General features: G+C 53.7%; 7 protein-coding genes across 7 annotated transcripts; 5 read left to right on the plus strand and 2 right to left on the minus strand.

The window, feature by feature from the left end:
* Window positions 1-275: 275 nt before the first annotated feature.
* Window positions 276-1,366, plus strand: GLRG_09463 (uncharacterized protein; the record flags this gene model as incomplete). The annotated part of the gene is made up of 3 exons (XM_008100148.1): window positions 276-604; window positions 827-1,075; window positions 1,192-1,366. 3 exons carry the CDS (start codon window positions 276-278, stop codon window positions 1,364-1,366), a joined length of 753 nt encoding a protein of 250 aa, XP_008098339.1.
* A 905-nt stretch (window positions 1,367-2,271) lies between these two features.
* GLRG_09464 (uncharacterized protein) lies at window positions 2,272-3,150 on the plus strand (the record flags this gene model as incomplete). The annotated part of the gene is made up of 3 exons (XM_008100149.1): window positions 2,272-2,322; window positions 2,392-2,811; window positions 2,911-3,150. The coding sequence occupies 3 exons, from the start codon at window positions 2,272-2,274 to the stop codon at window positions 3,148-3,150; spliced, it is 711 nt and encodes a 236-aa protein (XP_008098340.1).
* A 543-nt stretch (window positions 3,151-3,693) lies between these two features.
* Window positions 3,694-5,463, minus strand: GLRG_09465 (uncharacterized protein; the record flags this gene model as incomplete). The annotated part of the gene is made up of 6 exons (XM_008100150.1): window positions 3,694-4,322; window positions 4,397-4,546; window positions 4,598-4,673; window positions 4,819-4,990; window positions 5,128-5,209; window positions 5,244-5,463. The coding sequence occupies 6 exons, from the start codon at window positions 5,461-5,463 to the stop codon at window positions 3,694-3,696; spliced, it is 1,329 nt and encodes a 442-aa protein (XP_008098341.1).
* A 2,000-nt stretch (window positions 5,464-7,463) lies between these two features.
* On the plus strand, window positions 7,464-8,765 carry GLRG_09466 (uncharacterized protein; the record flags this gene model as incomplete). Its single annotated transcript, XM_008100151.1, has 1 exon — window positions 7,464-8,765. The coding sequence occupies one exon, from the start codon at window positions 7,464-7,466 to the stop codon at window positions 8,763-8,765; it is 1,302 nt and encodes a 433-aa protein (XP_008098342.1).
* A 258-nt stretch (window positions 8,766-9,023) lies between these two features.
* GLRG_09467 (uncharacterized protein) lies at window positions 9,024-9,876 on the minus strand (the record flags this gene model as incomplete). The annotated part of the gene is made up of 2 exons (XM_008100152.1): window positions 9,024-9,106; window positions 9,264-9,876. 2 exons carry the CDS (start codon window positions 9,874-9,876, stop codon window positions 9,024-9,026), a joined length of 696 nt encoding a protein of 231 aa, XP_008098343.1.
* Window positions 9,877-13,478: 3,602 nt separating this feature from the next.
* On the plus strand, window positions 13,479-15,140 carry GLRG_09468 (glycosyl hydrolase family 76; the record flags this gene model as incomplete). The annotated part of the gene is made up of 4 exons (XM_008100153.1): window positions 13,479-13,575; window positions 13,711-14,196; window positions 14,263-14,507; window positions 14,562-15,140. The coding sequence occupies 4 exons, from the start codon at window positions 13,479-13,481 to the stop codon at window positions 15,138-15,140; spliced, it is 1,407 nt and encodes a 468-aa protein (XP_008098344.1).
* Window positions 15,141-24,917: 9,777 nt separating this feature from the next.
* On the plus strand, window positions 24,918-26,528 carry GLRG_09469 (uncharacterized protein; the record flags this gene model as incomplete). The annotated part of the gene is made up of 2 exons (XM_008100154.1): window positions 24,918-25,416; window positions 25,525-26,528. The coding sequence occupies 2 exons, from the start codon at window positions 24,918-24,920 to the stop codon at window positions 26,526-26,528; spliced, it is 1,503 nt and encodes a 500-aa protein (XP_008098345.1).
* Between the last annotated feature and the right edge of the window lie 156 nt (window positions 26,529-26,684).

Consider the following 26,684-nt stretch of genomic DNA (forward strand, 5'->3'; position numbering starts at 1 on the left):
CCCTATTTTTCCCGGTACCCTTCCCTTTACCCCTTTGTCTCCCACATTCAATTACCTTTTCTCCTCTCTCTCCCTCCTCTTCCTCCTCCTTCTCATTCATTCCCCCTCCACGCTTTCGGAGTACTCGCTGCAATCCATGTCTACGCAGAGAGGCCGTCGCATCGCCACCGAGCAGCACGTTTCGATTGATGCCCGTCCCCCATAACCTTAGCGCATAACGCCTTACCAAAGCACACGTACCGCCTCGCGCCGAGCCGAGGCCCCACCTAGAGCCGATGGAAGCCGTACAGCAGCAGAAGGACGAGAAGGCCACCTGGAGCCCGCCGTCCAAGAAGTACTTGCCCATCGTCACGATCGACGAGTACGACGTCGAAGCCGCCGCCGCCGGCCGCAACGGTTACGGAGAGAGGAAGTGGTTGCTGGACCACCAGCACAGGATCCCCCGCGGCCGCGGCGCCGCAGCAGGAGCGGCAATGGCTGGCCAGGGGCTGGAGGGCGTCGCGTGGTTCATCCTGCTCGCCCTCGAGTGTCTTCTTGTCGGCACTGTCGAGGGGTGGATCATCTACATGGTGTACGACAACGGCGAATACGCCGTTTGGAACTGGTGAGTCCTATCTTCACATGTGTTTCTTTGCCATGGCCATGGCCTTGGCCTGGCCTTCATGCAAGTCGGCCCATGACTGCATGTTGACGACACACCATTGCGATTGCGGGACGGAGGGGCTTATCATTTTTTTTAATCCCTCCTTTTTACCCCTCACACCATGCCCCTCCTTTCTTATCCTATTTTACCTTTCGGAGACATGGGTGCTGACTGGTGACGCAGGCTCTCCGACTTCGCATCCCCCGCGCTGATGATGCTTTTCAGCGTGTCCTTCTCCGCCGCCCTGCTCCGCGGGGTTGGGTGTTCCGGGCGCGTGGGGGACCTGGCGTTCCAGGCCGCCGGGCTGGTGCTGGCAACCTTCTGCGCCGTGGTGGTGTGTGCTGGTATCAGCCGGGGGAAGAGGAGGAGTGGCGAAGGGGAGGAGGAGGGGAAGGGCGTGAGGGTTGTCGTTGGGTTGTCTGTCAAGATGTGGTGAGTTGCCGTCTTTTGCTTCTTCTCCCTCCCCATCTTCCTCTTCTCTCTCTTTTTCCATCTTGTCATTTCTGTTTTGATGATTGGAAGCGAAGCTCATGACTAACGACATGCAGGTTCCTCTTCTTTATTGGCTTCTGGTGTGCCGTGTTCCAATGGTACAGCGGCGACAAGCCAGTGATGTATCAGCAGACGACGCGGAAGAAGGGCAAGAAGAGGGGGTACGGCACGACGTTGGGCGGGCTTGCGACGGTGGACGAGAGCTATGAGGGGGTCGTGGGCGACCTTTGATGGCTTCGTGCCGAATTCATGACGACGACGACGATGATGGTTCTTATGATGGCATTTCTTTTGAGCGTATGGTCCGATTTCGATACCCTTGTTTCCTAGTGCGCAGCTATGTGGTTCAGTTTTATCCCACTCCCGCACATGTACAATATTTCCATGTCCTCATCCAGCTAGTGCAATACTCGCTTCGCCGCCCCGCGCTCTCTTTTCGTTGTCTTCCGGGACGACCTGCGAAGCGGGGCCTCCAGGGCCCCCGGTATCTTAAACTTTATCTCCACGTCGTGGTACTTGGGTCCCCAAATAGCAGACGAAACGTGACGTTGGATTCTAACCAGTTCTCCCCCACCCAAAAAAAGAGCTATCCCGCCAACTGCCCGCCGCGCAGTTTCTCGTGTGCGTTCCTGCGTTGTGCTTGACACATAACTGGACGGGTCTCGAGACTAACCGGCTGAGGCCATCGCCTTCTTGGTTTTCGCGGGGGAACCCACGTCGTAGAGGCCTGTTCCCTTCCGCCCGCTACAACCATCATCCCAGTATGAGGACGACATATCTGCCAAGGGCACAAACATGTGGCACAACAGATATAACCAAAAGAAAAGTTATTGTTGGTTTGCGTAGCGTAAGCTATTCTTGGCGCGGCCGGCCACGGAGCAGAACCCAACACGCGGCATCTTGCCGATTTGCTTATTGTCGCTACCCACTCCTTAGGCTCGATCATCCGATCTGACGTCTATCAAAGTCAAAAGTTACATGACAGTCATCAATGGCTGACACCAACACAAGAATAGCGCTCCTTACTGTTATAAACAAAAGGCTACCCGCTCTCTCTGCCGCCTTTGATGCTAGATCATCAAAGGCGGTGTTCCTCTGTGTTAGACACTATTCCGAGATCTGATTTGACTTACATAATGCATCTTCCCCTATGTGCTGCGTTCCCTCTGACCTTCTTGGTCACAGTGGTGAGTTCCCTTCACCCTACACTTGCTACGCGTCCCAGACGGCGGGCCGAGACCTAATACGACATCTAGGCCCAGGCCCGGGCCCTCGGCCACGACGCCACAAGCTCCGGCGCTCCGATCCCGGGCAATGGCATGTTCATCCCACGCTGGGAAATGGCGTCCCCGGACGGTAGCGGCAGCATGGTCAACCTCCGCGGCACAGTCCAGGAGGTCGTCAAGGCGATGCGAGGCATGAGGCCCAGCTTCGACATTGACGAGCAGTTGGACAAGATCGCCACACCGGCCGTCGGGAGGCGCAACGCCTACAGCAACGCCTTTGACAACATCAACACGTTGTGCCACCTCTTCACGGCAGGGAATCGCACGGCGGCGTATGAGGGCATCGAGGACCTCAAGAAGGTGCAGGGGCGGCCAATGAATGGGGCCGGGCCAGGCAATTGCGGACGGGTGAGCTGTCGGAAGAACACGGGTATATGGTGGTGCAACGACGTGAGTGCCGCCGGTCTTCTTTCTCTCTCCCTCCCCCTCCATAGTTTCACGACCAGTTCGGAAGTACATATGCTGACGTGCTTCGGGGGCAATATGTAGGCCCAAAGCAGTAGAGAGCTCGCGTCCTTCGGGGAAATCGTCGACGGGGCCCAGCGCGTGCTGAAAAAGTGCCAGGATAAGCCGAGCGCGGATCAGGGCGACGGGATGACGGTAAGCGGGCAGGCTTTCCACATGGATAATTGGAACGTCATCGTCCGTGGGGGGGACAACTGCGATGATGCGGGCGTCAATCTCGGCGGCGGACTGCTGGGGAGGTTTGTTAGGGTCACGGGGGATTGAGACGAGCGGCATACGGCATACAGCACAGTTGCTCTAGGTTTTCATTTGCTTTTGACGGCGTGCTCGCATAATCAGCATCTCTAGCTGTTCATCTACACCGCATCCTGCTTGCCAGTAACCTAGTAAATGGGTTGTACCTCTGGTGCATCACTACCTCTTCAAGTCCTGGAGGGTCCACTTGTCCCCATTCCTCTGCAGCCCACCGGCAATACCACAAGCCCGAAGGTGTGGTGGCTCAGACTTTGCCTTTCCTGTTTCTTCGGAATTTTCTCTCAGAAGCACGTCCTTCTCCGCTGGATCCATGGCCAACAGAGCAGGTAAAGACGCGCCCTTGACGATATCGATATCAAGCCCGGCTGAATCTATTATAATAATGACAAGCGTCACGATAGAAAGACCTACTTGGGTCGCAAGGAGTGTCAACCAAGGCCAACGAATTGACACAAAGCGTTCCTCCCGCAAAGCACTTCCGCTGACATTGGTGGTTAAGAGCCTACATGGTGTCAGATGTGTAAATGAAGCCATGGATAGAAAGACTTGAACTCACGCGTTTGTAAGGCCACTGGCGATGTTTTCCGTTAGATTACGCAGTGTCGTGAACTGTGCGTCGTCAAGCTTCTGGGATTCGTTGGCAGTATTGATCCCAATTTGGGCTCTTGAAAGTGCTGTGACGTAAATCTCACAACCGTTCCCATATCGGTATTGTCCGAAATCACTGGAGGTCCCTACTAATGTTGATTCAAGCACCGAGGCGATTTGATCGGGGCCGTGTCCGCCCACATAGTACTTGTCGTTGGGACTATCGGGGGACGTGAAATAGGTTTGGTTCATTGTCTGGTTGTAGTTCTTTATGAACACCTCTCCGGACGAGCGAATTGTATGAGACGCTACTCTTTGCGTGACGGGGATGTTTTCCTGGACGCTGACACGGTACGTGTTGACGCACCAGTGCATTATAATCTCGGTGGCGCGTAGTCGGGGCCCGTACAGTACGAAGAAGTGGAAGAGCTTGGCATTCATGATGTCGGTGTTGTTAAAGGACAGACCTGGGCCAGTAGAGATGTTCATAGTCGCATACCCACTGGTGTGCTGAATAAACAAGCCGTTGGGGAGTGTGGCATTGATCGGTTGTCCATATGGACCTCCGGTCGATGCCAGAAGATTAGTGACGTCTGATTCGACAGGTCAGTTCATAATTAGGGCCATATTGTGGGTATAAACCTGGGGACTTCTTCTTCCAACGTACTCTTCATGTCCACGCAGACAGCAAGGGATGTGACCAGTGGCCATGTGCAATTGTTAGTTCGACAGCTGGCTTGGTGATAAGGCATTGCCTCTTCGGGTGGTGTGTTGAGACTTCGTGGAATGATCTGGTTAATTGGAAACATCACATCCCCTGCACAGGAGTGTTAATCTCACGAGCCTCACGGTTTGCTAGGAGTCTTACTTCTAGAATTGCTGTTAGCAGTCACCCAGAAGTACCCTTCGTTTCTCTGGGTGAGAGCACTATCGTTCCCCGGAAGCTGGACGCTGCGAGTAGGGTATGTAACAACAGACTGCGTTAGAGTTGACGTAACGATTCCCGAGACGAGAATCACCGCTGACAGAACCCCAACAGGTCTACTTCGCGATTAGTACACTTGCAAACAAGGGCAATTCATTCCGTACTTTGACATTGTTCACTTGCCTTCCTTTCGTTGTAAGCAACAGCTTTAAGCTGCCCCATGGCCCACGGCTTGCTTCGTCGAAAGCCCCGAAATCTTTCAGGGGCCTCGGTGATTTGTACCAATTCCACTTGTACTGCGACAGACTTTCCACCACTGGAAGAACAAACGACGTTCTACAGAACGTAGCAATGAATGCGACTACGGTATTGAGAGTGAGACCTAGCGGCCAATTCGGAAGCGGCTCGTTATCGTATGACTTCAACACCATTACGAGTACGACGATGCAAACGATGCTGATTATACACCATACAATTTCCTGCCACCACCCTTGAAGTAAATACCATCCTCGCCGGGAGGGACGTCTTGGGGTTCTTCTTTTTGTCTCTTTGTAGCTGGGGGTCTTCAATAGTTTGTAACTTGACTCACTAGTCGCAGAAGTCAATTGTGTCTGGCTGCCTCTACCAGGCTTAATGTTCCGTAGTTCGTGAGACTGGCCCCTGGCTTCACGTTCGGGATCCAAGTTAAAGACGTGGTTTTGGGCCGATGAGAGAAGGACTGCTTCGTCGTAAGCCAGCGGCTGCACGTACGAAGGCACTTGTTTGCGCCGAACTTGTCTCATGTTGTCGTTCTGCTCTATGCGATCCATTATGGCAGTGTTTCACTCATGTATCGTCGTGGCTTAAGGATAGCCGGTGGCTGCCACGAGGTCGTGTGTCTATGGGGATTTTAGACGTTCATGGTACCGGACGCCGTTTTTATTTTGGAATTTGGGATCTACCTCAAGCCCTCGTAGTACCGTACCAATACGGATGGTTGTGGAACTGCGCCTAGTAAGCACTAAGTTTCAATCTTAGGGTGCGTGCATCAACCAACCATTTGACGTTAATGCTGAGAAACGTTGTGTTCACGGCTGCCTAGGTCTCACTCAGCTTATACTCGCCCGAAAGGGGTTCGCTACTGATGCTGATAACAGCGGTTATTGTGTGGATCGTGATTCTGAACTCCTTGTTCGAAGAGACCACATGTGACCTCATTGGCTGCCGTCACGATAACTGCTACACGTATAGTGGCCCTTTGCAACAGCCTGCCCCGTCCACCCGTCCAAGAATATGGTTTTGCGGTTGGTTATTAGCTCTGATATACGCCAACCTTGATTGAAATGAGAAACCATAGGGCAAGTCAGCGGTGGTATTGTGGCTGCCTACGGGCTAAAAACGCACTTGGGATGACCAAAGACGGAAGCCAGAATCAAATGAGAAGCGGGGTTGACCACTACCTTGATCTCTTTATTGTCAGTTGTGATTGAAGGACATCCAGATCCTACACGAAAACAACCCACCATCTCCAAGCAATTCCGACCCTCGTTCTAGGAGCACCGCGAGTCCTCGGATGAGATGATAATATTGCCAATGACATAGACACCTAGCCAAGAAATTTCCCTTGTACTCTATGTCGGATTCCTCGTACTGGTTCTCAGGCACACCAAGTAAAACTAAACCTCGCTGGCGTTAATCGAGTCGGCATGTCGAGTTTTGTAGCCATCCGCTGTCTTCAGAACGTCGGAGGTGTGTAGCTCTAGTAAGTTGCAAGGTTCTGCTGAAGTCTAACACAGTCGGATAAACACAGTATAATCCAGCAGCTATTGCGTGGTATACCCACGTCGCAGTACGAACCCGCCACTGCCACGTCGATGTTCTTTCTCGTAATGTAGGATTAGAGTCTGATATAACGTATTCTCCCCTCTTTTTCGTTACTGGGACAATTTCGCCTGTGGCTGATGTCCTCAATCTAATCATCAACTGGAAGTGTTTCATTCCGAACTTCCTCATGCGTCCAACTTCACAAGAACTCAGCTTGTCATTGATCGTCGAAAACACAAGAGTACCTCTGAGCCTCGGCAATCCAGCTCTTGGCGCACGTTGACAGGAACGAGAGGCAGTCCTTGTCTGGCTTTTTCGGTCAAGATTGTCCGAAAAATTGGTCTAGGAGCAAATCCAGCAAGAAACGGATCCGAGGCTCTAAAAATCACCTTAAATCAGTCGCGGACACATTGCCGCCAATCGTCATGAACGAGTGCAGGGACTTGTGTCAGATAAGAATGGAGCCGTACGGGACCCCTTGAATGCACCATCCACTCAGCGCAATGGGGCATCGGCATTCGGAAGGAGACAAGGCCATCATCATTCCGAGTTGCGGGATGGAGGGGTGATTTCAACATGGTTGAGGTGGTAGCAGCCCAGGGTATCCTTGCCTTCTAGTCGTCATAAACTCGTCCTTTCGGCTTTGTTTATCTACTTGGGGAATCGAAGTTGCTCTCGACCATTGATGACAGACAGGACGAGTAGGTCAACGCGGAGAAGTCCTGATCGGAGCAGCCCGTCCAACGAGTCATGCTACGCTATTATCTACAGATCAGTCACTGCCTTTAGGGAAATTGGGAAATGTTCCCGACCAGGGTATTCTTGGCGACGATTAAGGCTCTGTACAAAAGGTAGCCACCCCCGGGTTCTTGTAATAAGGTACGGGGAGCAATGTTCTGATCGCCTCGACTTCGTTCGTCTCCAGAAAGATACATTCTTTATCCCCGCGCTCTTTGCCAAGCACACTCGTTAGTTGTACGCACAGAGATTAAGTTGAGTGTCCAAGATGACTAGGTCGAACCAGCTCTTCGCTGTCTTCCTCGCCTTCGCCACCGGCGCCTTTGCGGCTCCTCGGGCAGGCTTCAGAGCCCCCTTTAAGGTCGTCGCGCGCGACGAGCCCACCGAATTTGAGCCGCAGACCAATGCCGGCCCCGGAGGCAATGATTTCCAGGACTCAGCGCGCTTCCGCGTCTATAACGGCGGTGATGCCGCGGCCGACTCCCTCGCCATGCTCGAAGGCGCCTATGATTGCTTCGTCGGCACCCTTGGCTGGCGCTCATCCGGACTCTCCTTCAACCCGGGCTCAGACGACGGCCCCTACTACATGACCAATGTCTACTCCATGTCCGACCTCGGCGGCGCCGCCGGTGTGATGCACTCCGAAGCCGAGAGCGGCGCTGGCTGGCTGGAGGTCGTCGACACCTACCTCGCCAACCCGACAATCACTGTTCACGAGTACGGTCATGCGCTGCACTACCACCAGCGCACCTGGGTGAACCAGCAACGCACCGGCGCCTGGTGGGAGACAGTCGCCAACTGGGTGGCCGACACGTACATCACTTCCCCCATCTGCGCCGACGCCCGCACGAAGCACAACTCCCCCGAGGGCCGCACCCTGTTTGACGTCAACAAGGTCATCGGTGACTCCTTCCAGGTCATCGTCGACGGCACCGTGGACTCCGGAAACTACTACCAGGCGTGGCCCTTCCTCACCTACCTCACCAACAACCCGGACAACATCGAGGGCCTTGGCGAGGACACGCTGCACCAGATGATGGTCCAGTATGAGCAGGATAGCAACGAGACGCCCCTCCACACCCTCGACCGCGTTCTCGGAGGAAACGCCACCGCCGGCGAGGCCGTCGGCCGCTATTGGGCCCGCATGGCCTACGTCGACATCGCCCACCAACAAGCGCAGGAGATTTTCAACCAGGCCAGAGACACGATCAACTTTGCCAACGTCGACGAGTCTGGCAGCGGATACACTGTCAAGTCCGACCGCGCCCCCCGCTACATGGGTGCCAACATCATACCGCTGACGACGTCGGGTGGCCAGGTCGACGTCAAGGTCACCTCGAGCGGCGAGTTCACCGCGACACTGGCGATAAAGGGGTCCAGCGAGGTCCGCTACGTCGTCCTCGCCAACGGCGCCGGTTCCGCCGAGGTTGCCAGCGGGGAGGAGGCCAGCTTGGTGATCGCGAACACCCCCAAGACCCTTATCCTCTATGACGGCTTCCAGCTCGCTGACAGCGAGGCTAACAAGGGCTTGGACTACTCTTTCACGCTGACCGGTGCTACCGTCTCCTGAGCGGCAAAGGGGGCTCGGGTCAGGTTTGGTTTCGTATCTACATATTACTCTTCATCTGTACATGCCGTCGGCCGCTGGGTGAGGCAAGTACATATATTTTTCAAGATACCAACATTTCGATGCCAATTGCATTTCAATCCGTCTTGGTATGTGATCATTGTTGTCTGGGTGTATTCTCCGTGGGGGAGCTGAGACTGCCCGCGGCACCTCAGGGACCGTTCCAGCCTGGAGTGATGTCGGATCTCGCCTGTAAAGGCTTTAAGTATTCGACTTCTTGTAATGATAAAGACGTGATGACGACTGCGATACAGACAACCAGGGTGATAGGGCGGCGAACCAAGCTTGCGGTCAGCGACAATAAGCGGGATGCTGGTTTTGATTTTACGCCGTCTTTGTCCGAACGCGCTGCCGTGCCCACTCTCATGTTATGGTATCCTAGGGCCGCCAGTTGAAGAAAGGTTAACCGAGCGAGATAGAGGCAATAGAATGCTATCCCACCGGCATAGAATGGCCTCGTTTCCGGCATGGTCGCGGCGTGGGCGATGGCCGGTATGATTCTCAGAGAGACCATTGAGAGGATATTTGCGAGCATGACTCTGCGAAAAGTTGGGGAGTTTGCCGGATTGCGGCCGTGAAAACGCATCAACGCAACGGCATCAGAGAAGAGCTCCGTCACGAGGCCCGCGTAGATGAGGTAGATGGGTCGTCGCGGGCTCTTGCCAACCAAAACGAGTGCCAGTGAACCAAGGGAGAGCAGGTGATGAGTGACGTATTCTGACGAGTAGCTGAGAAGCGGCATCTCGGAGACCCATAGGACGGCCCGGGAGCCGAGGCAGATTTTGCCGTTGGTGGTGAAGGATCGGTCAGTGCCGAAGGTGTCGGCTGCGGAAGGCGTTTCGCCATAGGCGGCGAGGCAGGTTGGCGTTGTAAACAGAGTCAGGAGGATGCCGAGCGGGAAGACAAAGTAAGGGCGCAGTTTACGATGCCTGTCGAGTTCCAGCTTCGCGTAGAAGTCTGGGTTGAAACGCTTGGCTGCCTCGTGCAGACACCGGTTCAAGAGCTGGTAGGCCACCAGGCCCGTAAGAACGGGAGCGAAGTCCACGGCAACCATTCTCATTGGAGTGATTAAGCAGGTGAAGTACCAAGAGCCAAGGCAAATAGGTAAGGGGCATAGGGCAAAAAGTGTGTGGGTGCACAGAGAACGTATCATGTTTTATAAATTGCGCAGCATCGGAGAGAGAGCAAGCAACATGCTCGGCAGTGTTGGGATCATCTTGTGCCGCCAGCCTTTGTGAGGGTCTAAGGTTCAGCTACTTTGAATATTGCTGCATGTTCGAATAAGAGCCAATGAATGTTATCAGAAGAAGAGCCGCGCTGAGGGTATCTCACGTAAGACTGGGCGCGGCTGATTTGCTGCGATGATGGACAGACATGGCCGGCATCATAGCCCAGGGGTAAGGCACGGGTTGCGGGCTAGCTGGGGACTGGGACGTTTATAGCGTCTGTCTACCTGGAGCTGCGTCGTGAAAGATGGTATCCATCGTGGAATTACCTATTTCACCTGCGTCCAAGATGAAGCAGGTCACAGTGACACCCGGGTATCTGTCTTAGGGCGGCAGCCATCCGTTCCGAAGGGTGGGTGGCAGAACAGTCTGGTCCATCGTTGGCCGCATTGCCGTAGGGCTTCCACGGCTTCTAAGCAGGGTCCCGCTCCGCCTAAGAGGGGGGTTTCTCTGTCAGCTGGGCAAGAACAGACAGTAAAAGTGATGTATGACGAGAAGAGGTTCCGGCGCCGGAGAAACAGGTACACGAGGCTCTGGTCAGACGCTATATGCAAGCAACCAGGGTGTGTTCTGATATTTGTTGGGCAATGCTTACAGTAGCCTGTAGGTACAATGTAGTATGATTTCCATATGAGGGGATGTACGCTGTAGAATGTTCCGAGGCGCGCTGGGGTACGTACCCGGTTTTCAAGGACAGGGCCGCCGGTGGGTATACACGATGGCGCCTTCCCTCCAGTTATTGCTAATATGGCGGGTCTTGGCGGCTCAAGCTGTCATTCAGGTGTTCGCTGTGTGATTGGACATGATAGATCCATTCTACAGTGTCAAGGACGGTTTAATCGACACTGTAAGGTCGGCCCCTTTCGAGTGGTAGGAAATTGTGAGTCTCATCCAAGTTCCCGGCGGTCTTGGCGGCTGACAGTGACTGGCTCTGCTTGGAAGTACAGTGGGGACACAGGGGGGGCGAGCACAGTGTGGATGGATACTAAGGTTAATTAGGTATGTACAGGGTACGTACGGACGAGCCGGAAGGAAGGAGGAGCCCGCATCTCCAGCTCCAGTCTCCAGATGCTTTCTTTAGCTGCAAAGTACGTATCCACACCACCTACTAGTGAGCTGGTAGGTAGGCAGGTACTACCATGGGTAGGTAGGTACCCAGCAGGAGCTGTTAGCCAGTTGTGCCTTCCTCCTCCCAACACTCCCAGCACCTTGACGGCCCTCCGCCATCCCACCTTGGCTTCCATTCCGCTTCATCTCTCTCATCCTTCACCCACTCCCCAGAGGCTATATCCGTACACCAAGCCCTTTCAGCGTTTAGGAGTGGCGATCCCGGTTTGACCAGGAGCTGGACCCAAACACGCGGTGAGGTGGCAGCCCAAGCTAGTTGGCAGGCGACGCCTACGCCAACCGCCCGTCAGTCCTCTGCCGCGCTCTGTGTGTATGATCTACCTTGGCCGAACCGATCGGAACTTGGCGCCTGCATGAGGAACAGAGTGTCTGGCCCTGCTTATGCATTCGAGCTTCACCGGTTGAAGGAAATGGGTACGGGGTAGGGAGGGAGAGTCCCTATGACCGACCGTCCGATATTTCGTCTCCCACGCGCCTGTCAATCCATCATCCCATGAAGGAGGGGAAGGGGCTGACTCAGCTTTTCCTCTTTCAGTTCAATGCATGAGGTCAAAAAATCCTAGGGGGAAGGAAACCTCTCTGTCAAAGAAACCCTTTCCCCGACTATCAATTGCTAGCCAGCTCTCCTCCTGTTTTGTTTGCTTGGCATTCCCGGCACTCAGTCCCCCCTCTCTGCCACCTTTGTTGCCCTTCCATTGTCGATCAGGGCCCCGGCGGCCCTATGCTATTTCGCTCTCACTTTGGCTTTGGCGCCTTGACGACAACCACCTCCATTGCTTGCCTTATCAATGGCTCTTACATGTCGCCATGCATCGGACGGACGATCTCTCCATTCCCCAAACCGCGAGTCAACCGATCGACGACGCCCTGTTTATCCAACCAAGTAGCCTATCGTCGACACTCGGATTCATCTTGCCCAAGTTGCTCACTCTCCCTCTCCCGTCTGAGACGCCATCGCCATTGCCAAGACGCTGCCGAGTCTTAGCTCTGGGCGACCCCCTGACTCCATCCTCTCCCCCCTCCCCGTTCTGCACGTTCTCTGCATTCACGTTGGAGCGCTTTGGACCACTCTGAGCTACTCCAGAGCAGGATGGCTTCGCTCCCGAGCTGTCCCTTGCCTGTGTGATCTCCTCGGCTGCGTGGCCCCCAAGAGTGTTCGTACTCGCGAGAGAGCTCCCCCTCGTGTGTGCATTCGCGCTGGCAAACGGTGGGCTGGGATGACCGCTTCCTGTTCACAACTTCCACACCCGCCGAGCCTGCTGTGTGGAGAGTGGCGGGTGGACGTTTCTTATTTGTGACAGGGTGATCCATGAGGCTGGATTGAGAGATGAGATGTAGTTGACCACCACTCCTTCACAGGAAGACAAACACGACAGAGCCTGTCAAGTCATGGCGACCTGGTGAACCCCTTCTCCATTGGAATCGACCGCTGCATGCTGTTAAAACAAAATCACTCCACGGCTGCCCGCTTAGCCCTTGCAGATTGTCCCCGTAACCGCCGCCCTCTCGTCCATCGCCCTGGCTCAGTCTCGAACCCAGAATGGATAGAAGGGCGTGCTCATGGCCGGAGGGGCGCCTTCTCATTTGCTGCACAGCCCCGATGCCCAGAAGGCCAAGACCCTAACAAGAATACCAAGACTTTTGGCGGCCACCAAGACATATTCTACCGCGTCATATTGTGCCCGTTGATTCCCTTTTCTTGTCTCTTGCGTCGTCTTCCCGTACCGAGAAAGTGGTCTGGAAGCCTCGTTCCTGTTTCTCTTCCCCCCTTTCCCGCATCTGAAGAGCCGTTGGATTTACCTGTGGCCTGCTCCTTCCACATCGACTCATCCGTCCACTGACAAACCAACTCTCATTCTCACATCACCAAAACTTTGACGCTTCTTGACTCTCACCACCATCACTTCTCACCTGAGCACCGGGAAACCCGCCCCAGAAAATCAAAATAAAAAAAACACCAAAAAAAAAGTACACCACATCAACAACGCCGTTGACGTCTGAATACGAACCCGCGCGGTACCTCTGCGGCAACACGACACGATTCACCATATCTGGCGGCGCCGGTCATGAACACTCGCTTTCGATAAACGAATCCTATTTTCTTTTGACCTTTTCGACTCTTTCCCCCACCCTCGTTCACGACTTCCTCACTCGTTTGACCTGACCTATCTCATCTCGATCGACAAGCAGACCCAACCACCAATTTCCATGTCATTCCTGCAATAAACTCGTATCGCACCACCATAAATCAGCCCGACTCCCAACTCACTCGACTCAGTCTTCTCAACCGGCGCCCATCGCCATGGTCACAACCCTTGCCTCGGCCGCCTCTGTGGCCCTGCTGCTGGCAGGAACCCTCCCGGCTGTCAGCGCGCAGTATTATACAATTGACACGCCTGGTAAGTGACGACTTCCCCAGCCATGGAAATGCTGTGTGCAATCGAGCAATTTGTGCCGCCACCATCACCGCCCAAATTCCTTGAAGCAAAGATAAAACATCACCCCACTAACACCATCTCTCTCACCCGGTCCAGCCAACATCAAGGCGTCGGCAAAGACCCTTGCATACGATCTGATCAAGCAATACAAAGGAAACCAGTCGGGCGAGATCCCCGGTATCCTGCCCGGCCCCCCAACCGAGCACAAGGGCGACTACTACTGGTGGCAGGGAGGCGCCATGATGGGCACCTACATCGACTACTGGAAGCTGACGGGCGATTCGACCTACAACGACCTCGTCATGGAGGGCATGCTGCACCAGACCGGCCCCAACGCCGATTACATGCCCCCCAACCACACCGCATCCCTCGGAAACGATGACCAAGGCTTCTGGGGAATGTCCGCCATGCTCGCCGCCGAGAACAAGTTCCCGAACCCCCCGGAAAATAAGCCCCAGTGGCTCGCCCTCGCCCAGGCCGTCTGGACCACCCAGGCGAGTCCCGACCGCCACGACGAAACTTGCAACGGAGGTCTGAGATGGCAGGTCCCGTTCTCCAACGCCGGTTACAACTACAAGAACAGTACGCGCATCATCTGATCAGCCGATGAGGGAGGGGGACGGATTGCAGTGTGCTAACAGGTCGCAGCCATTGCCAATGGATGTTTCTTTAACATCGGCGCCCGCCTCGCCAGGTACACCAACAATGATACGTATGCAAAGCACGCCGAAAAGACCTGGGACTGGCTTTGGGGTGTGAACTACATCGACCACGAGAACTGGAATGTCTACGATGGCGGCCACGTCGAGCACAACTGCACCGACGTCAACAAACAGCAGTTCTCCTACAACGCTGCCATCCTGACCCAGGGTGCTGCTTTCATGTACAACTATGTAAGTGACTTGATACGCCCTCTGGTCGGAAACTCGTGACTAATCCCAATGCAGACCAACGGGTCTGAGGTCTGGAAGGGCCGGATCGAGAAGCTCACCGAGTCCCTCTTCCTCAACTTCTTCCCCAACAACACCGGATACGAGCTCGCCTGCGAGGGCAAGAAGGGCCAATGCACCGCCGACATGTTGTCCTTCAAGGGCTACGTCCACCGCTGGCTCTCCGTCGTCACCCAGATCGCCCCCTTCATGAAGGACAAAATATTGCCTGTGCTCAGGGACTCGACCCAGGCCGCCGTCAAACAGTGCACCGGTGGGGCGACGGGTCGCGTCTGCGGCTTCTACTGGAACGAGGGAGTGTTTGTGGACCCCGCCACTGACAAGACCTCGGGAGCCGGCGAGCAGATGAACGTGCTGGCTGCCGTGTCGAGTTTGCTGATTGATAACGTCGAGCCGCCCGCGACGAATATGACGGGTGGTATCTCCAAGGGCGACCCCGAAGCGGGAAGCAAGAGCAGGGACAATATCGAGCCGGATCCCATTACGACGGCGGACCGCGCCGGTGCGGGTATCCTGACGGCCATTGTGCTGGCTGGTGGTCTGGGCACCTGGGGCTGGATGAGCCTCGGCGATTAGCAGCAGTCGAGGGAACGATATGGGACGCGAGCGTGATTCTCTCTGATGAGATGTTTGATTTATTGTACCAGCCACATACCTGGAAATGCATGGCATGGCGTTCTGGGTAAACAATTCAGGGGACTTTTCTGCCTACTACCACCGCGACTAGGATTTTATTTTCTTTCCCCATCACTCCTCTTTAGCGGAGCCTTGATCTCTCTGTGTCCCCTCAGTTCATCAATGACCTTCTTCCTGACAGTTATTCTTGGTGCTCAGGTGGAGGACCCTTTCCCGTGAGACGACATGCCTACGTCCATGTGCGAATACTTGACTGCGAGAAAGATCCCCGGGTCCGGCCCTTATATATGTGTGTGATCAGCGTAGAGATAGCCACTTTTCTAGTTTATGAGCTAGAAAAGAAGAAAAGTCAAGGGTCTTACAGCTTTGGAGATGTCCATTCATAGTTCAGCCGCTTGTCTGGCGTCATCTGATGATAAAAGGCCGTCATTGGCGTTACTGCAGGGGTGTCCCCTGCTTCTGACAGACTATCGGCAATCCAACGTCATGTGTCGGGTACGTGGGCTCGGATTGTTGCGTGTTTGTCGTCCTCTCTCAACTCGGTCAGTAGTCTGTCAGTCCCCGTCTGTGCCGCATCGCGTGGGTTGAATTGTGTCAGCCGTCGGGAGAGAGTTGCTCTGTCTAATCGTAGATCCAATCACTCTCTCCAGCTGCTGTCACAGGTGATACAAGGCGTTGATTGATGCCCGCACTATTGCTGTCGGGCATCAAACGCAATCTGAGCCATAGGACAGAAAGCAGCACGAAGAAGATATACGCAAACTTGCTGGCAGTGGATCAATATGTCGTTTTGGAGCACTTGGCTGTACTGAGAGTATCTAGTAAGAACAGTAACAAAGATGGAACTTTCTCTTCCAGGAGTTGGACTTAGCACAAAGGCCGTTCAAGAATGCGGCTCATCCAACTTTGCCAATGACCTTCGAAGCCGCTCGTTCAAGGTCGGCCCTGGCATGCCGTGCCATTCACGCTAGCGTCAACTCAACTCGGTTTAGTCATACGAGATTCGGCCAATAACTTCGTGAAAAGGGTACGGGATCTTCTTGGGTTTCTACATCGATTCTTTAACCTGCGGGCCGTGTCGTTTTCCATGGTTTGCTGGGTCACTTCGGTTAGTACTAGTCATAGTTAAAAGGCCTCTGTGTTGTCCGAGGTATCGCGGGTGGCCCCTGGAGAAATTATCTGGGACGCCGGATACAGCATGGCCAGAAAGAGTATGCCCACTATGAGTATTGTAGAGAGACATTTGCCCACTTTGAAATCATCGAGGCTGAGGGCGGATATGAATGGGCTTGGATCAACTTCATTCACTCTAGGCTCATCATGAACTGCAGATAAGCGTAGATGAGCACGAACTCTACGTTGTGGCCGCTGACGGAGAGTCTGTACATCAGAAGAGAATTCATCCTGCTAACTGCAACCTTGGGGAGCGCATCAGCTAAGCAGGTCTTCCATTTCTCGATTCTCACAATGCCGAGGCAACGACTTACTCATCGATAGTATCCTGGTCCACCTGAACCAAAAGCCCCAAGACTACGCCATCAGAGTCACATCTCTTCGTAAAGAGCAAGTCATTCAGGGGTTTGGCATCCTCCGTTATCCGGGGCAAGAAAATAGTTCAAAAAAGGAGGTTCCCGATACCAAACCTTGGATTTACCTCAACTGATCTGTAATTTCTTCATCATCCATAGCCAGGGATGAGATAAACCTCGCTCCTCACCCCGCTCAGCCGCCTCCCTCAAAGGCAGACAACAGAATCAAGTTGTTCGTCAACATGACTAGACCGGGTAGTTGGGCTTTGAACATCGGCCCTCGCTAGGCGTTTCGTCAACAGATGTCCCCCAATGTTATGGGATGAAGAGTCACGCGGCGAAATAACCTATGGAAACAATACCCAGGGAGGATCACACCAGTATCGTTGTAGAAATAATCTTCGAAAACGGCTCGAACGTTACCTCGCAACACCCCTCCCACAAACATAACAGCAAGGTGTTCATCATCGGTACTGGGTCGGTGGCTTCCCTTGCCTGACAGTAGATGACGCGATCGGAGAGGGAGACATGGCGCGCCTTTTGAAATTCCTCAACCCGCTAAACCGGGACGGCTGCAGATTAGGTAACAGCACCGGGGACTAGACGGTCATTCGATATGAGATTCCTTTCCCCTCAGCTACCATGCTTCACTGCCATATGATCCACCACTTCGCAGTAAGGTCTACCATGCGTAACCCAAATCTATTCTTAGTAACAACATGGCTGATTCTACACTATTAGGCCGGACAACAAGTTGTGCTTATAGAAGGTGTCGGATCTTATGCAAAGCATTCCAGCTGAAAGGAAGGATAGAGTACACTTCAACCCCCCTATTCGACATGGCCCACTGTATTAGGTAGATTTTCATGGCTGTTAAACCCCAATCCGCCTTGAGTTTAACATTGCGGGCACAATGCTTTACAATCCACGCCATTGAACAGCAACAGTGCCATTAGCACAAGAGCATTCCGCAACACCCTTGCTGTAAATACGACTTGAATATGAGCAATTATTGGATTATGTGGATACAGTTGCTACGCCATGCTTAACAGCCTTAATTTCAATCTCCAGGATGAAGCAGCTTCAAATGTTACTTCACCCTCCTCTGTGAATAACATGCATCATTCGCTGACCCAAAGCGATACAGGCCCTTGCGCTATCCTGTGATATTTTATAGAGACGTAAAATTTGTTTTTCCTCCAACCTTCGTATTAGCGTTGGGTCTACGTCTAGAGTGTCGTTTGCCGAACCCATGAGGGGTGCGTTCCTCTGGGCAGTCGATGGATTTGTCTTTCTGCATCGCATAGATCTTGCGCGCCTGATGGAACCCCTGGCGTTTTTGAAACCGTCATCTCTTGTGTTGTGCCCTCTCCAGCATGGCGAAGGATGGCCTGCTGGAGCTGCAGCTGTACTCTGGGACTTTCGAGAGCCTAGGAATGACCCAACCTTTGTTAGGGAGCCGATGCTGCTCATCCTAGTGAGACCAGGACTTTCCATCTGTTCTGCACGTGAATCTTTGTTTTCATATCGTAAAGGCGCTGTCTTGAGAGCACCAAGAACTGGCTTCATATCGTCTTGGCAGATATCGTGGTGCGAGGTAGGGCGAGAGCGGCGGTCTGAAACGGAATAGTCGTCTGCCCTGCTCTGGTCTTCGTTATTGTGGGCGTACACGGTGCCTTCTTCGTGAGTGACGGAAGCCACCTCAGAGCTGCTGCCGAAACGGAATTGGTTGTGTAGTTTATCAACGGAGCATTTGTACGCTTCAGCCGCAGGATGTTGCTTATAGTTCTCCTGGCGATTTTGTTGAAGTGGCTCGGAGTTGATGCAGAAAGCGCAACAACAGGAAGCCAAATGCAAGCTGTCAAAAGGGCTGGTGCCAGCGATGCTACCAGTGGCAGGCACTACCGATGTTTCTATAGTGATAAGACGGTTGTTTATTTGGTTAAAAGCTGTCTCTAAGCGATGAAGCTTTGTAAGAATGACTTTTAAAACTTCTTCGTTGGCCCGCGGCGTTGCCATGTTAATGGTGAAACAAGTAGAAGCGGAGCGTTCGCAACAATTTCAATCATAGATGATGAGTTCTTACGTTTTGGACACCAGGAAACATTTGTTTATAGATAAACCATCTGATAAAATTGGCATGAAGCGAACGACTTCATGTTATAAGGCTATCAGTGTTTGATTTGCCCCAAACACCCTTTTCGATCGGCAGAAAGCTTTACCAGAGCCATTTACATGTCGTATATGACGTGATTCATGAATCCGTTCATCGGAGACGCAACCGGAAGTTATGATCCGCACGACTAGTCTGAGTCAACCTCCAGTTTCGGACCCCGCCTCCGGACTTGGTCTCCTGGGAGTAACCGGAGTGCACTTATTTGCATTTGACACAACTTTTCGCACGTAAAGCTGTACCCAATGTATAATTATTGGTCAAATAGTTACCAGGTGCCAAGCAATTTCAAGAAACTCGACATGCAGAAGCATTTTTTCGACGACTGTACTACTATGAACGTTGTTCAAGTCCACTGAACAACCTGAATAAAAAGGCTGTTTATATCTCCTATGATTCGGAGTATTAGAGCCTGTGAATACACAAACAGAGTTTGAGTTTAACTTTAGGCCATGCATATAAGACACATCAAGTTGCGACATGTGTCCAGTGCCAGATTTACAGGTAGTCGAGAATCCGAGGCAACGGCGGCCTCGTAATTGTAGACGCTTTCCAGCCACGGAGCTATTCACCACTCAGTCCGTTTGCAGACATTATTTATTGTCAAAAGTAAATGCTATGCTGTTCCCACCTCTCGCCCAACTATCCATCAAAGAAACCCACGAGACATCACGATAGATCTTAGCTCTGCAAGTTTAACCGGCTTGGTCAAAAGTAAATCTAATATCCGACACCCAAACGCCTCGATCTGTGACTCATCCAACACCAATCCCGCCAATGCAGTGATCGCCGCCGCCTTTAGTTTGACCGACCTTTCGTGCGCTCTAATTTGCCTTGTGACCTCAAATCTCCCATTACAGCCTGAAACGTCAGTAAGAATGCATCTGCATTCATGTGGTCTTCGTTTGTACGCTTCAACAGCCTCAAATCCACTGACAGCCGTTTAGAACCTCTTCACAAGTTTGCTAATGTAGGCGGAGAAGATTCTCAGGTTGATCGGGTGGTCCTGCAGTGGAAGGGTCACTGTGGTTGAAGTGTCAGGCCCAACACGGCTCTGGACTGGCACACCACCGCGAAGCTCAGAACTCATTCGCTTGACCAAACTTAGCCCAAGACCTGTACCGGGCGCAAGTGGGTCTTCCTGAGAGAATGGCCTATGCAATTGGTATCGTAGGAAATCCTCGCCTAATCCAAATCCCGTGTCGAAGACAGTAACGGTGAGTTGTCGCTCGCAGTTGGCGCCTCTGGTTTTAGACCTCTTTTGTTCGAGATGCATTTTAATGACCCCACTTTTCGTAGACTATAATGCGTTTCCGAAGAGATTCACTATGATACGACGCATAGCACCAGACTGGCTACCGAAAGCCCACGAGCAGCTAGGGTTAAGAATCGAAAATGACCATAACGTTACTAAAGGCATTTCGGGTTGTGCGGTTGTCATCTCCCAGACTAAGATCTTGATTCATTAAGACTGCCAAGGTATGGGTTAGCGGTAACATCGAGATCTCTAACTTTCACTGTCTTCTTGGGCTGCACAATAGGCATATGCTAGAAATTGAAACCGGCAAAGACGTCGCCCATGACCTGTTCAGCAAGGACGTCGATTTTTAGATGAGAGTTTAAGGCCATCATGCCTGACTCAATCGGTTGGATGAGATTTTCTGAGCCGCAGGCCTCTGGAAAGCGGACGCCGAAAGGAGGGCGATGTGGTTGACTTGATCGTGGGGATTGGGGAAGTTGGGATGATGGATACGGATGTGTCGCCATTTAGTACTGTGTCCACCGGCGGGAAGGAAAAGGTACCGTCGAGCTATGAGAGCGGCGTCGGTTTAGTATCGGTTGTATCTGAGCTCCTCGACAAGGACGGGGGCTCTGGAGCATTGGAACTGCCTATACGTTTGCGGTGTCGAGTGCCAGCATCGGAGTCATGGGTCTTCATACCTATTTGTGCTAGATCGACAGCTTTGAGCCCCGGATGGTTCCCTGACAAGAATTCACTTCCATGAAATCAGAGATTCGCTTGTTCATACGTTCGCTCCGTAATTGGGCAGTAATCCTATTGCCGTCAAGGTAGCTCATGAGGGTACCGGAAACATTTCTCCAAGCCTCACTTTCGGCTTTGGACCAAGTTGTATTAGCTCTGGGTTCATCACGGATATTGCACCCATTTTGACTCCTCTCGAAGTCTGAACAGGCATCGAGGCAAAAATCGCGGGATTGCTTCGAGTCGCCGATGCCGCAGGCTTTCGGGGTGAAGTGCGCATCTGCCGCGAGGACAGGGACCGCTGCAGGCATCGCAGGTTTTTTCGGCTTTGAAGAGGGTGGGTTCACAAAGAAGTCTCATCAAGAAATTGATAGAAACATGATGGCTAATCGTTCAAAAGTGAAATTGTGGGAAATCAAGGTCGTGGCAGAAACACCAGGACATCCACTCGGGATTGGACCGGACCATTTTTAGGGCCACACAGAGCTTGTGAGCACAACATGGTGGCGGATTCAGGGCCTTCCGTGGCTGGCCTCGACTGGCAGATGATTCAACTCCGTGAGAACTCTAGTCATGCACGATAGCATTCGAATGTATTGGAAACCTTCATGTTGACGGTCCAATTTGGATCACTCGTCAACTTGAAATGCAGCGGAAAGACCGTCATCACTGGTGGTTACCGGTCTTAACCCTGATAGGCCATTCTGCGACGGCTCCATACTTCCGGGAGTATGCCTGACCAATCATTACTCACGAAAATGAAGGGAGGGGCTGTACCGGGTTTCAACTCCGCAAAGCCCAGAAAGCGTCAACAGCCAAAAGCAATATCGTCTTACAGTATCCGTAATGAAACCCTGTATCCGGGAAGCTTTGTGGGATTAGAGAAACCGCCTCTGGTAGAAGACAAACAATCGATAAATCCGTTGAAACCCTTCCAGCAGAAACCCCACCTCGGAAGACTGAGATACAACATTGTAAGTGGCAAGGACGGCCAACTTGCGCTCATAGTGTGACTTGGAGTCGGATGCCAAGTAAGCTGGAGTTATTGTGACATCACAGACGAGTTGGCCAAATGCGGGGTAGGAACACATGGAGGAACAACAGTGAAGTAGATCTTCTCGGTTGTTGGCATCTCCACAACGTGACCTGACCTGACCTGACAACCAGGCCAAATTGCACTGAATAAAAGGCTTGGCACGCGATGTAGTATAATATCCTGGCTTCGTTCATTGCCTGGCCAACACCACCTCCCGCCTTTTGCCCCTTTCACGCAGCAATCCGGCGTGGTCGTACTCAAGCAGGTACTGGTAGTCAAATTTGATATCGGGTGCCATCTCCCGTTATTTGCTCTTGACATGTCCACACTCTCACTCTTTTTGTCCGGAACCGAGTACTGACCTTGAGTAATTGATGGTCTTGTTTCTTTTTGTCTCTCTCGCTTGTTTGGACTGAAGCAACCTCGGTAGCTGGGCAAAAGACGCAGGAATGATATTCTAGCATACCATCGTGGTCGAAACCATGGAAGAAGAATTATTCCTTGTTGCTGTGTGCTAGATTCTATACCCACCGCGGACCCGGCAGAGGAACGGTCGAGGCCACAGAGATGTCAGCGACATCAGAAAGGGTTACAAAGATCAGGATGGTCCCAAAGAAGAATATAATTTATATGTCAGCAGCCAAAAGACACGACTTTGTCATCCGGACCATAACTCTTCTGTTCAAGGTTGTCTCTGTGCCGCTTGGGATCTTAGGCGCCTCCTACTCGGGTGCCTCCTTCATGAACCCCAGCCGAAGCCCCGGCTGCGGTGATCCTCATATAATGTAGTTCTACGGGTGCTATGACTTCATCTCGACCGAGTGTACGAAGTTCTATCTTGCGCCCGCCACGACCATTGAGGTTCTGATAACGGCCATGTACCCAAAGGCTATATACGCAAGCGTATACTAATACGAACAGCGGTAACATCAGAAGGCACCTCACATGGGATGACTGGTTCTATACATGACGCGTGAGGAATGAATCGTCCCCTATGGGACCGTCATCATCTTCAACGATTGGTTCAACTACTTTGACTAGTTATGCATCACGGGCGTCCCCCGCCAGTTCACCTACATCCGCAAGCTCGGCGACGACTACATCTCGACCTCGCCCAACATCACAAGTGCCATCACCTCCCGGCCCGAAGAGTCGTAGAAGCAGAGCCAGATACAGATATAGGACGGTCAATACGGCCTCTACTCTGGTAGCAGGACGTACATCGCGTAGTTGTCCAACTACTTCTGGGTGCCTAACTCCTGCGTGGTCCTGCTCGAGTGGGACGGCGTGCTAGACCAAGAGCAACGGCTGCAAACTGACGGTGGCCAATGGGGACTTTGAAACCGGCCACAATAGTCCCTTTCGCAGCCCCGGCGAGACGGAGACGTACATCACGTTCCGAGCCACGGACACCGCCAACGGCCCGTGCGATGACAGCCGCTGCGTCATGATGCAGCTCATCACGGCCGACGCGGACGGCAGGCCAACTTTGGCGTGCCTTTGAGCTTCGGCTTGCAGTGTATGGAGCCTAGCCTGTGAAACATGCATGCATGGTGGTGGTGATGTGAGGTCTGGCGGCTCAGGGGAGGAGGGAGGCAGGCATTATGGGACATTCCGTTCCGGCTCTACATATAACAACCCCTTCCCCCCCGGTCAGTGATCGACCTGGGAGAGATCCATGGATGAGTGAGTAAGCCCCCGATCAAACAAATTATTAAGCTATGACTTGCGACGAGAGTCATGCGTCTACAACTTTGATCTTCAGTGCGCTATGCTCATCCGGACCTGGGTACTGGTCTGTGGACGGGACGCAGACAGAGCTCGAGGAAGGCCAAAACAAGTGCGCGTCATCGTCTGATGTTTCGGCCCGCGACCCGTGCATCGGAAGATCGCCTTTGTGATATTAGTGGCAGTGATATTTCTGCGACGGTGCCATAGGTGAGATGATTCTCCAGGACAGAAGGCAAAGACACGTGAGCAAGAGAGGCAGAAGAGAGAGGGGGGGGGAGGAAAAGCATGGCCACAACCGCCTTATACGGTCATCCATTAATCTCATTGGGGGCAACCACAAGGTAGCGGAAGGGTTCTTAAGCTTTGGATTGAGACTTCTGCCGAGCGCGCATATGCGCTTATAAGCCGGAAACCCGAACGACGAAGGCAAAAATGAAGAGTGAGGTTAACGGGCGGGCGACGGCAGCAGCCAACGGAGCCACTACGGAGATATAATTCCCTCCTTCTCTTCCCGTCTTCCCTCTTTGCGCGGTTTCGTGGCATGTTTCAAACGGCGGGGCGGCCCATCGCGGCCAACGGGACACGGAGCCGCGCTCGTCACGGCTGCGGGTTGGGCACGTCTGTGTTGCGTTTTGCCTCCCCTCAAGAACACTGCGCGTGCCGGGAACTCTAACCTTGTCCTGCTACACCTCGCGTAAGCCGTTTCCATGGCGTCAAAGAATGGACGGACGGCCCCCCCCCCCCAGAAAAGGTCGAGCGGGCTTCCCCGCGGGCGTGGACGTGGGAATTTCCACCCATCGCCAACGGGAAGGGGGAACTTGATTTGTTTCATGCCCAAATCCCCCACGCTTGACACCTCCAACTGAGGGAGGACAAGACCAAACGACGCATGGGATAAGCTCACGCCAACCGTATTCTCGACGTCACTCCGTCTTCCCCCTGGATGCTTTTTGGTTTGTCGTGTTCCGTTGGGGAGAGACGTCCCGGCATTTCCCAATACCGCGGCCCAGGACCTTGACACACAGGCCTTTCTAGAAGAAGGGGGGAAAAAATGCATCTGAAATTCAAATCTTGGTTGCCTTTCCCTTCAGCCCTCCCGTCTTGCTTTGCTTCTCCTCCCCGTTTCACTGGCCATGTGTTTATGTGTAAACGAATGTTTAAGCGTGGGGGAAAAGAAGAGATTTCCTACTTACACGGCACTTAGACCCGAAATCCTTTCCCTGAGCTCGGTCTGCAGCGCATCGAACACGACGGCGAATGAACCATGGGCCGCCACATCACCATCTGGTCGGCCGCGTTCCTCGCGACGGGGGGCTTCCTCTTCGGCTTCGACTCGGGCATCATCACGTCCACCATCGCCCTCGAGACCTTCAAGGCCTACTTCCACGACCCGGCGGATGGCGTGGCCGCCGCCATCGTATCCTCCTTCCAGGGCGGCGCCATCGTCGGCACCATTCTCAACATGGTCTGCTCCGACCGCCTCGGCCGCCGCAACACCGTCTTCCTCGGCTCCCTCGTCTCCATCGTCGGGTCCGCACTGCAGGCCGGGGCCGGGGACCTCGCTGCTCTGATATCCGGCCGCTTCGTCGGCGGCGTCGCCGTCGGCGTGCTGACGTCCACGATACCCATGTACGCGTCCGAGCTGGCTGAGGCCAGGCAGAGGGGCAAGCTGTCCGGGCTGCTGCAGTGGATGCTGAGCTGGGGGTTCCTGGTGGCGCAGTGGCTAGGCTACGGGTGCTCCTTTGTTGAGACCGACTTTTCATGTGAGTGAGATATGGATTCCTCCCCCATGTAATGATACCGGAAGCTTGGACATGTATGGAGAGAAATATGCAAGGAAGGACATAAAGGCTGACGACGTCAAACACAAGGGCGGTTCCCACTGGCGTTCCAATGCGTCCCCGGCATCGTCATCGCGACGGGCATCTACTTCCTCGAGGAGTCGCCGCGGTGGCTCGTCGAGAAGGGCCGGTACGCCGAGGCGCGGCGGAGCCTGGACACGCTCCGCGCGGGCGTTGACGAGAAGCTCGTCGAGGCCGAGTACGCCGAGATCAGGCACGCCGTGCGGGCGCAGTCGGTGCTGCGCGAGGCTGAGGGCGGCAGCCTTTGGCGGGCTCTTATCACGAGGCCGTCGTGGCGCCGCCGCCTGCTGCTGGGCTGCGGCGTGCAGGCCTTCTCGCCCCTCTCGGGCGTCAACGTCATCAGCTACTTCGGCCCACGCATCTACGACCTCCTGGGCATCGGCACGCAGACGTCCCTCATGATCATCGGCATCAACGGCGCGCTCGGAATCGCTTACAACACGCTAGGCCTCTGGATGCTGGACCGCGTCGGCCGCGTGCGGCCCCTCATCGCCTCGGCCGTCGGCCTTGCGGCGGCTCTCCTCGTCAACGCCGTCCAGTTCCAGTTTCTCGATCGATCCAATCCCGACCAGCTTCGCAGCATGGTCGCCATGAACTTCGTCTTCGGCTTCTTCTTCACGCCTCTCGGCATCATCAGCTGGGTCTACCCGGCCGAGATCTTCCCCCTCGAGATCCGCGCCCTTGGCAACGCGCTGACGACATTCACCAACTGGACCATCAACCTCATCCTCGTCTCCTTCTCGCCCCAGGCGCTCACGGCCATCGGCTTCCGCTTCTTCTACGTCTTCGTCGCCTTCAACCTTACCGCCGCGCTCTGCTACTACTTCTTCTACCCAGAAACCTCGGGGCGCACGCTGGAGCAGATGGACGAGCTCTTCGGCGACTACGTGCCCATGTCGGAGCACAGCGCCCTCGGGACCGTCACCACCGGGTCTGACAGCCATAGGGGAAAAGTGGTAGGGATATACGGCTCCTTCGCGGTCCACGAGCGGGTTTCATCAACCTCAGTGTGAACTGGGCAAGCGCAAAAGAAAATAGATTGACAGCGTTGTGATGGCTATGGGCTGGTTGTGCCCTTGGTTATATCAGGAGATGATCTTGGCCCCGTACACGGATGGATTCATAGACTTTTGGTCTGTAATTAGCTTGTCGTTCGTTATGATTAAAAC

Source organism: Colletotrichum graminicola (genome assembly GCF_000149035.1).
Source record: "Colletotrichum graminicola M1.001 genomic scaffold supercont1.49, whole genome shotgun sequence".
NCBI lineage: Eukaryota > Fungi > Ascomycota > Sordariomycetes > Glomerellales > Glomerellaceae > Colletotrichum > Colletotrichum graminicola.